The 11,913-nt window shown below is 43.9% G+C and overlaps 1 protein-coding gene across 2 annotated transcripts in view; it reads right to left on the bottom strand.

Annotated features, from left to right (window-relative positions):
- Positions 1-11,502, bottom strand: part of LPCAT3 (lysophosphatidylcholine acyltransferase 3) — a 44,462-nt gene extending 32,960 nt beyond the window's left edge. Inside the window, exons 1-2 of one of the 2 annotated variants that reach the window (XM_017517007.1) lie at positions 10,891-11,123; positions 6,078-6,159 (exon numbers count right to left, since the gene is read on the bottom strand). In XM_017517007.1, the coding sequence (XP_017372496.1) occupies positions 6,078-6,084 (7 nt within the window). In that variant the 5' untranslated portion in view covers positions 6,085-6,159; positions 10,891-11,123. Of the gene's footprint in view, positions 1-6,077; positions 6,160-10,890 lie in introns of both variants that reach the window. The other variant, XM_017517006.2, reaches the window with a different exon arrangement.
- Positions 11,503-11,913: the final 411 nt, after the last annotated feature.

Here is an 11,913-nt window from a genome sequence, read left to right as displayed (position 1 = left end):
CCTCCCAAAGTGCTGGGATTACAGGCTTGAGCCACCGCGCCCGGCAAGCTTTTTATTTTTAAGATAAACTTAGCCTATAGGTTAAAGTGAGGCATTTAAATAGCCCACTTGATGATTTCACATGAGCCAAGAACAAAACCTGTGTCTGATAATCTACCTACCCTCTGACAAATTGTCCCTACAATCATAATGCAATTACATTTCTATGAGAAGCCTCTATCACTAACAATTATTATACACTTGGTTCTTACATAGAATACTTCATTCAAGATGTCCAGAGCTCAGCCAGGCGCTGTGGCTTACGCCTGTAATCCCAGCACTTTAGGAGGCTGAGGCAGGCAGATCATGAGGTCAAGAGATCGAGACCATCCCTGAGCAGCATGGTGAAACCCCATCTCTACAAAAAAGAAAAAAAAAATGTCCAGAGCTTCATGTATTTCGTTTATCTTCAAAGCTTCTGCTTGAAAAGGGAGGAACTTACAGAACCAGTCCATTTTAAGCCAAAATTCTTATCCAGAAATTAATTACTTATCCTTTTTTTAGTGTGTTACTCTTCACACCCCCTTCCTGTTTTGAAAGCAGGGAGAAATAAAGATGCATACAGTATCTCTTGAACTATACAAATTACAGATAAGCTTGAAAGGTCTGAAGGAAGCTATTACTATTTCACCAAAAGAACTCCAAGTGGGCCCTAAATCTCCTGGTCCTTGACTTCAGCATCTGCTAGGAGAATGTCAACACACACACACACACACACACACTCCTACCTTAAAAACTCTGCTTAAGAAGGATAGTTTGCTTTGATACTAGACCTGCATTCCCTGGCAGCTGCAACTAGGGCACCTAATTTTTGTTAAAACAGTTTATTACTTATGTTAAGAAATGTAAGGAGATCAATCAGGAGAATGCTATATTGCTCAAGGTGGCTGATGTAACACAAAAAAAGATGGAGCTATTAGTCCAATAACCTTATGAAAAAAACTCCTAGCCAGGCGCGGTGGCTCATGCCTGTAATCCCAGTTTGGGAGGCCGAGGTGGGCGAATCATCTGGGGTCAGGAGTTCGAGACCAACCTGGCCAACATGGTGAAACCCCATCTCTACTAAAAATACAAAAATTAGCTGGGTATGGTGGTGCATGCCCGTAATCCCAGCTACTCGGGAGGCTGAGGCAGAATTGCTTGAACTCGGGAGGCAGAGGTTGCAGTGAGCCGAGATTGCGCCACTGCACTCCAGCCTGGGCAAGAGAGTGAGACTCTGTCTCAAAACAAAACAACAACAAAAAACTCCTTTGTATCTAACCTTCTAATCAAAAGTGTGAAACAGATGGTGTATGCAATGATAATGATCATGATAATGAACATAATAACAATGTGATTCAATAATAATATTTGAAAAATAAGGATATGTCTACAAATGGTAAAAACTAAACCATAAAGAATCTAAGAGTTTTGTTTATTCCAAAGAATACAGGATACAATATTTCTTTTTCTTTTTTTTTTGGGTCAGAGTCTCCTCTGTTGCCCAGGCTGGAGTGCAGTGGTGTGATCTCAGCTCACTGCAACCTCTGCCTCCTGGGTTGAAGTGATTCTCCTGTCTCAGCCTCCTGAGTAGCTGGGATTACAGGCGTGTGCTAGCATGCCAGGCTAATTTTTGTATTTTTAGTAGAGATGGGGTTTCACCATGTTGGCCAGGCTGGTCTCAAACTCCTAATCTCAGGTGATGTGCCTGCCTTGGCCTCCCAAAGTGCTGGGATTACAGGCATGAACCACCATGCCTGGCCAATGACATTTCAAATACATACTATCAGGACAAGTACTACAAAATAGGTACATTTAGTATATTTCTAGGAAGAAATATACTAAATTAGTAATCCTCAAACACTAGAGTAGTAAGTATAACCTGAAGGGCTTGCTAAAACAGATTTACTGGGCCCTATCCTCAGAGTTTCTCATTCAGTAGTGTTGGAGTAGACTCAAGAATTTACATTTCTAACAGGCTCCCATGAGATACAGATGCTGTTGGTCACAAGACCATACTTTGCCTCTCCTCGGAAAGGGAGAAAATAAATATTTATTGAGAGGAAAGGGAAGAACAATTATTTAAGATGATCTTGGCTCAGGCATGGTTAAGTGTTTACATAGTTTATCTTATTTAGTCCTCACAGCATCCTAATGAGCAACAGTTCTGAAACTTTTCCAGACCAAAGGAGAATGAACACATCACAAAAGAATATGCCTGAATAGTCTTCTAGAAATAGAAAACTTCTTTGATGACTGTATTACTTTAAAAATTCATATAAATTTTGTATTGTTTCAAAATACTGCTGATAGTAACGAATGAAATATACATCTAGGCCAGGCGTGGTGGCTCACGCCTGTAATCCCAGCACTTTGGGAGGCCGAGGCGGGCGAATCACCTCGAGTCGGGAGTTCGAGACTAGCCTGGCCAACATGGTGAAAAGCTGTTTCTACTAAAAATACCAAAAATTAGCTGGGCATAGTGGCAGGTGCCTGTAATCCCAGTTACTCAGGAGGCTGAGACAGAAGAATTGCTTGAACTCAGGAGGCGGAGGTTGAAGGGAGCCAAGAGTGTGCCATTGTACTCCAGCCTGGGCAACAAGAGCAAAACTCTGTCTCAAAAAAAAAAAAAAAAAAAAAAATTTTAAAAAAAAAAAAAAAAAAAAAAAAAAAGTATATGTATACTTTTTTATATATATATATAAAAATCTAAAAATTTTTATCAGATAAATTGCTTAACTCTTAATTGCAGTTCTTTAGTAAAATTGGCCTGTGGGAATATGAAGGAATGGATGGTTAAGTTTGGTAATGAGCCTGTGGTGAAACAGCTAGTACATATTTATTTAATCCAGCAATGTCTAGGATCCATCAAGACCGAGGCCAGAAGATCTCTAAAGACAATGCACATATTATTACCTTACTCTGTCACTGACCCCCACCTACCTAAAAGATCTATCATGTTTTTCTCTACTGCCCTTTTATGATCTTCCATTGTTCTAGCTAAAGAGAACTACTTCCTGTTTCTCAGATTTTTACTTCTTTTCCCTTAGATTCAGGTAGACAGGATCTCACTCTTTCTGATCTCCACATTACGCTTTGCAGCTGGAAAGCTCCTCTTCTTTCATCTCTACCTGACTAGAATCTTACCATTCCCTTTAAGGCTCAGCTAAAATTCCACTGTCTTTCAGAAGAGCAAATACCATTATTGATTGATTGGGGAGACAAGAGTCTCACTCCTGTTGCCCAGGCTGGAGTGCAGTGGTGTGATCACTGCTCACTGCAACCTTGACTTCTGGGACTCTGGTGCATCCTCTTACCTCAGCCTCCTGAGTAGCTGGGACTACAGACACATGCTACCATGCCCAGCTAATCCAAATATCATTTTTAAAAGGCGACTGGAATGGACACCTCAATTGAGCTCCCATGGCTGCTCAGACATACTTTCACGTCCGTGATTACGTCATTTTTTTTTTAAATTAGCTTGTGCAAATAATCTTATGGGCCCTAACTTATACATGCTTCTGCAAAGAAATATGTTTAACAATAAAGTTATATTGGAATTCAAAACATAATGTTTTATGGAATGTAAGACATTGGGGTATAGATAAAAAGTGGCTGGAAAAAATATATATATTTATTTTTAGAGATGAGGTCTCCTTCTGTCATCTAGGTTGAAATGCGGTGGCGTTATCATAGCTCACTGCAGTCTCAAATTCCTAGGCTCAAATGATCCTCTCACCTCGGTCTCCTGAGTAGCTGGGACTAAATGTACATGCTATCATGCTCGGCTAATTAAAACAAAACAAAAAAATTTTTCTTTTTGAGACAGAATCTTGCTCTGTTGCCCAGGCTGGAGTGCAGAGGTGTGATCTAGGCTCACTGCAGCCTCAACTTCCTGAGTAGAAGGGAAGACCCAGGCTCTGGTGATCCTTCCACATCAGCCTCCCAAGCAGCAGGGACTACAAACACATGCCACCAAGCCCAGCTAATTTTGTTCACTTTTTGTAGACATGAGGTATCATTATGTTGCCCAGACTGGTCTTGAACTCCTGGACTCAAGTGATCCTCTTGCTTTGGCCTCCCAAAGTGCTGGGGTTACAGGCATGATGTGCCTGACATGGAAAATTGTATTTAAAAGAAATTCTTGGCCAGGGCCAGTGGCTCATGCCTGTAATCTCAGCACTTTGGGAGGCTGAGATGGGTGGATTGCTTGCACTCAGGAGTTCGAGACTATCCTGGGCAACAACGGTAAAACCCTGTTTCTACAAAAAAATTTTTTTAAAAATTAGCTACTTAGGACGCTGAGACCAGAGAATTGCTTGAATCAGGGAAGCAGAGATTGCAGTGAGCTGAGATTGCACCTCTGCACTCCAGCCTGAGCCACAGAGTGAGATCCTGTCTCAAAAAAAAAGAAATTCCCAAACAGGAAGGTTTAGATTATGATGAAATTTGTGGCTATGAACAAGAATAAAGTCTAAAAATCTAGAAGTAATATACCTAGACTTTTGGAATTGGAAGGGTCCTTCAAAGTCATATGGGGCAATTTCCCTGTTTTATAGTAGTAGAATTTTTGGACCCTGCTTTGTATTATGGCCAGAAGTCTCTTTGTTTCGTTAATGCTCTTAATTTTCATCTAACTTACCTTTGGTCTCTTTATATTGTGATTCCAGTGGTACCTGAAGAAAGCTTTTTGCACTGAATAATGCATTTTTTTCTGAAGGGCCAGATTTGACTTTGGTCCAAAGGGAACTAATCTGCAGGACCTCCTTTGATTTTAAAGGTCGCTAACTTTAGTGATGCTAATTCCGAACCTCTGAGGAATGAATTCTTACCCCCAGCTGCAATTTTTGATCAGTCTAACAGCCAAGCCACCATGATGGCCAAGACTAGGGAACACTCACACTACGCAGGGTGGCCAGCTGCTCCATTTGGCTAGCTCTAGCTTTGGATGCTGAGAGGTGGCTCATGTGCTCATTGCATCAGAGAAAAGGACACTGACAGTATTTATCTTTTCCACCCCCACCTGCTCCTCCCAATCTCAGTAGTAAAGAGCAAGAACTCTGGAAGCAGGCAGAACTGAGTGTGACTTTAAGTAAATTTACTCAATGTTTGTAGGCCCGACTTTCCTATCTGTACAGGGAGATCTTAACAGTACTATAATTACCTCATGGATAATTGGCAGGTTTAGGTGGGGAATTGTCTATTGACCATTTAGGACAATGTCTGGTACACAGAAAATCCTTAAATGCCAGCTATTACTATTATTGAGGGGTGGCACTGCACTTCAGCATTAACATATCCAATCAATGTGAATAAGATCCTCTTTTCTGTGTAAGCTTTTCCATGGCATTTCATTCCCCGCCCCCTGAATCAGTTATGATACCAACACTGTCTCCTAAAACTCTGTCTTTAGTCCAGCTTCTTTACTGAGCTCAAGACCAGGACACACAACTCCCAAGATACCTGGAAGTGCCCTTGGAACCTAAAGTAAAACACAAATGAGATCATTTCCTGGCACTGAGCAATAGCTGATCCTCCTTTTGACCTCTGGCATTGGTCAAAGATACTCTTATCTTTCCAGCTACTCAGGCAGGAGGATGGAGTCTCTTTTAAATTACTACTTTACCCTCCAGTTAATAAGTTGCCAAGTCATTCATTCATACATTCACCTATTCAACAAATATTTACCAAGCCTTTTCTACCAGTACTGTGTTAAATTCTGGGTACACTGTGGTAAACAAAACTTCCATGGTTCCTGGCCTCATCTACACATATATAATTACAAAGTGTAATATACACTTGGAAGGAAATCCCAGTCAGTATGAGAATGTGTAAGAGGGGATATAATTTAAAGTGAGAGTCAGGAAAGAACTCTCAGAGGAAGATGAAAAGGAGTTTGTCAGGTGACTAAAAGGCACTCCAGGCAGCAGGCAAGCCTGTGCAAAGGCTCTGAGGTAGGGAAGGCTTCATGCCTTTCCTCAGGAACTGAACAAAGGCCATATGGCTAAAAGGTTGTCAGCTTGCTTGGGACAAGGCTGGGGCAGCAGGCAGGGGCTTACCAGCCATGTATGGGAGCCCCTGAAGGGTTCTGAGCAGGAGAGGCACAGGATCGGATCGCTCTGGCTGCTTTTGGAGAGTGGACTGAGGGGGCAAGAACAGAATTAGAGACCAGTCAGGAGGCTACTCGCGTGGTACTGATGACAGATGGCTGGTGGCTGTGGTGATGAAGAATAGTAGATGGATCTGAGACACAATCTAGGGTCATATTGATAGGACTGGGTGACTAGGATGCCGGAAGTGAGTGAAGAAAGGTGACAAAGCTGAGTCTTGGGTTTCAGGCACCAAGAGGTTCGGTATTCCTAGACTATCTCACGGGAGAGTCCGGCTTTCTCCTCTCAGTGCAGCCACCCTGCCTCCAGGCCATTGTAACTTCCTCTCTAGATCACATCCTTCTCCTTAGTTTCCGTACTACTTGTCACGCTGACTTCAAATCACCCCAGGCTGTATTATCTTATTAATGACAGCTGCGGTGTATTATTCCCCATTCAAAAATCTCCAGTGTTCTCTATCACCTACCTGAGTACAAACTCTTTACCCTGGCTTTAAAGGCTCTCCAACCTACAGTTCCAGCCTGATTATTCATCACTTCTCTAAAGTCCTGTTTTAGTCAAACTAAACTTGGCCGTGTTGCCACATTCACACCTCAGTGCCTCTGCTCATGCTATTCCTTAAGTCTTACCAACTCATCCTACTGAAATCTTACTCATTTTCAAGTGAAATATCCCATCTTTATATCTCATAAAGCTCTGTACCTCTCTTATGGCACTTAAAATGTATGAAGGTTATTAGTGTACTTATCTCATGCCCATTTCTGCATGCTAACAGACCATAATACCGTTATGTGCAGGGTTCCAGGACTCATACTACACCCAGTGCTCTTGCCCTTGCAGGGTTAAGAATCCTGCTTTACCTGTAGTAGGTGCATGTTACTGAATTTATTTGAACAATTCATGGTATTAGTTACATTAAGGAGTGATGAGATCCAGGTTGTTGAAGGGGAGATGTTTTCTGGTAGTATTTGCCAGCACCAGGGCTCATAGCAAAATTCCTCTTCGGCATCCTTCCATCAAACTCCTTGCAATTGTAAACAACACAAACATAAATACACTCCCTTAATAGTCTTCTCACTGCTCAAAATATTCCAGTGCGGCAGTCCACATAGACCTTTTTTTTTTTTTTTTTTTTTGAGACAGAGTCTTGCTCTGTCGCCCAGGCTGGAGTGCAATGGCACAGTCTAGGCTCACTGCAATCTCCGCCTCTCGCGTTTGAGCATTTCTTCTGGCTTTGCCGATTAGCTGGGACTACAGGGACGTGCCACCACATCCACATAATTTTTGTATTTTTAGTAGAGACAGGGTTTTACCATGTTGGCCAGGCTGGTCTCAAACCCCTGACCTGTGATCCTCCAGACTGGGCCTCCCAAAGTGCTGGGATTTACAGCGTGAGCCACTATGACCTGCAGTAAGCTTACTTTTTCTTTGAAGTATTGAATATTAAAAATTGCAGCCTCTAACTCAAGATCTTTCAAACTGTTGTAACTCATTAGTAAGTCATGAAATCAACTTAGTGGGTTATAATTAAGGGCAAATATTCTTTCCTGAAACTTGTTTCAAATATGTATATACACATACACATTTGTATGTTCTGGGTCACAATGTAAAGCATGTTTCTTACCACGGGTCTTAGTCAAAAAGGTTTGAAAGCTAGTGCTTTAATGATCTGCGTTCCACCCCAAGATCAGCACACAGAACTGAAGTAGAAAAAGTTTTAAGATGTTAAATGGTAATTAGACTATCTAATTAAAACATACACTTTAAAATGTGAATGACAGACTTAACTCTTCCCTTGGGGTATTTGCATTTAGGGAGGTGTTTTTAACCTGAATTAATCTAACCAGTAGAAAGTGAATCAGAAATCATTTTGGACTATAGGCTTTCTTGGTACCTCCAGCAAGGATTTCCTCCAGTATCCCAGTTTCCTGAAAGAGCTGGGTTCAGGAACCAGGAACTCCACCGCTGAAAGGCTACTGGTTTCTAGGTTACAATACACGAAGTAGTAATAACCTTTGTAAGGGAAACGTATTTACAACCAAAATGCACTCCTACCATGCACACATGAAGCTTATCAATTTATATTTACCTATATGTATTTAATCTATGCCTACTAGAAATATAATCCTACCTGTCCACATGAATGGGCTATACCTGATATGAGGCAAATTGAAGCCCCAAGTTGATCTGAAAATGAGAAATACTATGAGTTACTGAAGGCGATAGTGTATGTGAGATAGGAAGGGAAGATGTGGGAAATGGTAGAATGAGCAAGGGGGCTTGGGAGTGTGGTAGATGCATTACACCAACTGTTTATTACTTTGATGATTGGTGGTAATGAGAGAAGAGGAGAGAAGAGGAGTGAAATATGCAGAAAACAATTTCCTAGTCAGCTGTATGGCCTGTGACAGTACACAGCAATAGCCCAGCAGGAGTGCACAGGCAGTATGTGATAGTGTCAACACACAAAAGTTGAAGTCCAAGTCCTAATGCCAGCACTAACTCCATTTAACAGATTGCCCCTTATAACTGGTTGCTACTTGTGTTACATTCTCAATGTATTGTTGAGAAACCAACAGTTTCCTAACTAATGAATGTAATACTTTTTTTTTCTTTTTTTGAGACAGGGTCTTGCTGTATCCTTCAGGCTGGAGTACAGTATAGCCTCGAACTCTCAGGCTCCAGTGATCATCACACCTCAGCCTCGGGAGTAGCTGGGACCACAGGCATGGCATGAGCCACCACATCCAGCTCATTTTTTTAATTAAAAAAAAATTTTTTTTTTTTCCCCTGAGACAGGCTTGCTCTGTCACCCAGGCTGGAGTACTGCACTAACTCAGCTCACTGCAACCTCCACCTCCTGGGTTCAAGTGATTCTCTTGCTTCAGCCTCCCAAGTAGCTGGGATTACAGGTGCCCGCCACCATGCCTAGCTAATTTTTATATTTTTAGTAGAGATGGGGTTTCACCATGTTGGCCAGGATGGTCTCAAACTTCTGACCTCAAGCACTCTGCCTGCCTTGGCCTCTTGAAATGCTGGGATTACAGGTATGAGCCACTTCGTGCCGGCCTAATTTGTTTCCATTTTTTGTAGAGACAAATAAAATGTTGCCCAGGCTGGCTTCAAGCGATCCTCCCACCTGGGCCTCCCAAAGTGTTGTGTTTATAAGCATGAGCCGCTGCGCCCTGTCAAATGTAAATGCCAATTACAATGCCAACAAATAACTGAGTCAGAAGCAGGATGAAAGAGTAGCAAGTTCAAAGCTGGTGTAGTGCAAAGAACCCCAGATTGGGGTGCCGATGTCTGGGTGACACTGAGCAAATTGCATAACCTCAGTGCCATTCCATCTTTAAAATTTTGCAGTTCTACAGAGGAGGAAAAAGGTGATCTTTATTTGGAAGAAAGGAAGATCTTGGTTTGATATGTAACAGGCAAGTAACAATACTATTAGGCAAGGTTGTTTAAATATGAATTAATGCCTATCCCATTATCTAGATTAGGTTAACACCCTATGGTGATATTATATGTCAGTGTTTCTATCGAATACTGGATAAATGCCAAACCTCTCTGGCATTTAAGGCTTTCCATATCTGCCCAACTTTAACTCAAACTTCTTAGGGTTCAGACCTCTAACCATCTGCTCTGGCCCCTGTCCTATTTCCTTATCACCACTTTAGCTTTTGCTTAATCCTTCCCATCCACCCTCTCCTAAAGTTCTATAACCTTCATAAAACTTCCAACTGCTTAAATTGTGTATGTATATATACACACACACACACACACAGGTATTTCCCGAGCTTGGCCATCCTACAGGACTTTACAGCAATCCTATATGGTAGGCACTGTTGTCCTCATTTCATAGATAAGGAAATTAGGCCCAGAGAGTTTATGTGGCCTGCCTAGAGTCCTTCAGTTTGTGAGCAGCAGCAAGGCTGGGTCTGATTTGTTTGCCTTCAAAGCCCATACTTTTTTCCATTGTACTATGCTGCCTCCGTGTATTAAACCATGGAGTGAGGATGCGGTTAAAAAAAGCCTATAAACCAGTTGTAATACAGCTTGTTGTGGCATAAATTCAGATACACCACATCCTTTGAACCACACATGTAATAAATGCTTGGAATAGCATGGATCGCTTTTAAAGAGGCTGTTAGTCCTGTTTCCCAAGTCCAGCATTAAAACGATATTCCAGGGTAAATGACAGGTAGGTGGCTTGGAAAATAAAAATGCAACATGGTGCAAGAAGAAAACAGTAGGAACGGGACAGAAAAGAGACGAAAGTATAACATAAGCTGGCAATAAACAAAACAGACACTCAGAATATTAAGTATGAAAAGGCTGAAACGGCCAAAATTCCTAAGTTAGGGGCTCTATGACTACCGATGAGATGAGCGCGTGTGCGGGGTGGTTATTAATGACAGAGCAGGACACATGGGCAGAGTGGAACTCAACAGAGCGACAAATAGAGACAGGTTGTGGGAGCAAGGGTAGAGCCTGGCACGAGAGGGCGGGGGCCCGACTGAGGGGCCAGAGGGCACGACAGGGGTTGAAGAGAAAGGCAAAGAGGTTTAGAGGGCACAGCGCCCCACACTCGAGACAGGACTTCTGTCTTCCCTCAATAGCTGTTGATGTGCTTCAGGATTCACACCCGCACCCAGCACAGCCCTCCCGGGTGGCTCCGGGAAGAGAGGGAGGTCCTGTCCCCATTCCTCCCCTAGTCCCCGAGGACTCTGCGAGGGGCGGAAGGAGGCAGGAGGGTCCTTACCCAGGAAGATGGAGATGATCAGCCGCAGCGCCTGTTCTGACGCGCCCAGGGCCGTCGCCAACTTGTTAAGGCTCAGCTCCTGGAAACCCGCCTGCAGAACCCCCACCAGCGCCACCACAGTCGTCTGGTCCCCCTCGGCTGAGGACGCCATCTTAACTCCGGGCGCCCCACAGGGACCCCCCAGCAACGCGCGCCCCAAATGCGGGCAAAACGCTATCGCTTCACCCCTAATTCCGGCTCGGGGCCCGCCCACGGCGTGCGCATTGGCTAGAGGCCCGCCCCTCTGCGCCAGCTCACTCTGTTATTGGCCGACTCGCGCGGAGGGCGGGGCCTAGGGCGGCAAGGTAGAAAGAGGGCGGGTCTGAAGGTTTGTAAGGCAAAGGTGACTACTGCCGTGAATGCACATGGGGCAGGCCGAGGGCAGGGCGGGGCTTGGCGTCGGGACCCAGAGCTGCCATTGGAAAGGTCTGAGTCCGTGGCTGGGCGACTGTTCGACTCCGTTCGAAGTGCTCCGGGGAGGAGCCCTCCTGGGCGAGCGACCGGCCGGCTTGTTCACTGCCTTCCCATTGGCTGAGGAGGGAGCAGGCGAGAGTCTGGACGCCGGGGGGCCGCCCGCGCCAGGGTTACTCCCGGTCGCCGGCGCTGGGGTTACTGGGGCATGTAACGGGGAGGCGGGAACGCCCGCGCCGCCCCGCGCGCGCCTCCTAACGGCGCCTCCCGGCCTGTTCTTAAATTCTTAGGCTGTTAAGACTGGTCGCCTTCACTGCTGGAGGTTCAGGGGAAAGCCCAGGGCCCCAGGAACATTCCATTCCTTGTCTCCTTTTATATCATGGACCCCTTTTCCATACAACTTCCTGTAGTAAAACGTGACCTTCCCCCCGAGAGGCGATGAAATTAAGATATGCCTATTTAACACTTATTATTTTAATTAAAAATTTAAATAGTTTTGCACTGAGTAATACATGTCTATGATAAAAGTTCCAACAGTAGAAATGTAAAACAGAAGAGTCCTATCTCCCGGCC

This window comes from Cebus imitator, unplaced genomic scaffold (assembly GCF_001604975.1).
Source record: "Cebus imitator isolate Cc_AM_T3 unplaced genomic scaffold, Cebus_imitator-1.0 Scaffold614, whole genome shotgun sequence".
Classification (NCBI taxonomy): domain Eukaryota; kingdom Metazoa; phylum Chordata; class Mammalia; order Primates; family Cebidae; genus Cebus; species Cebus imitator.
This window is presented reverse-complemented; position numbering and strand designations above follow the sequence as displayed.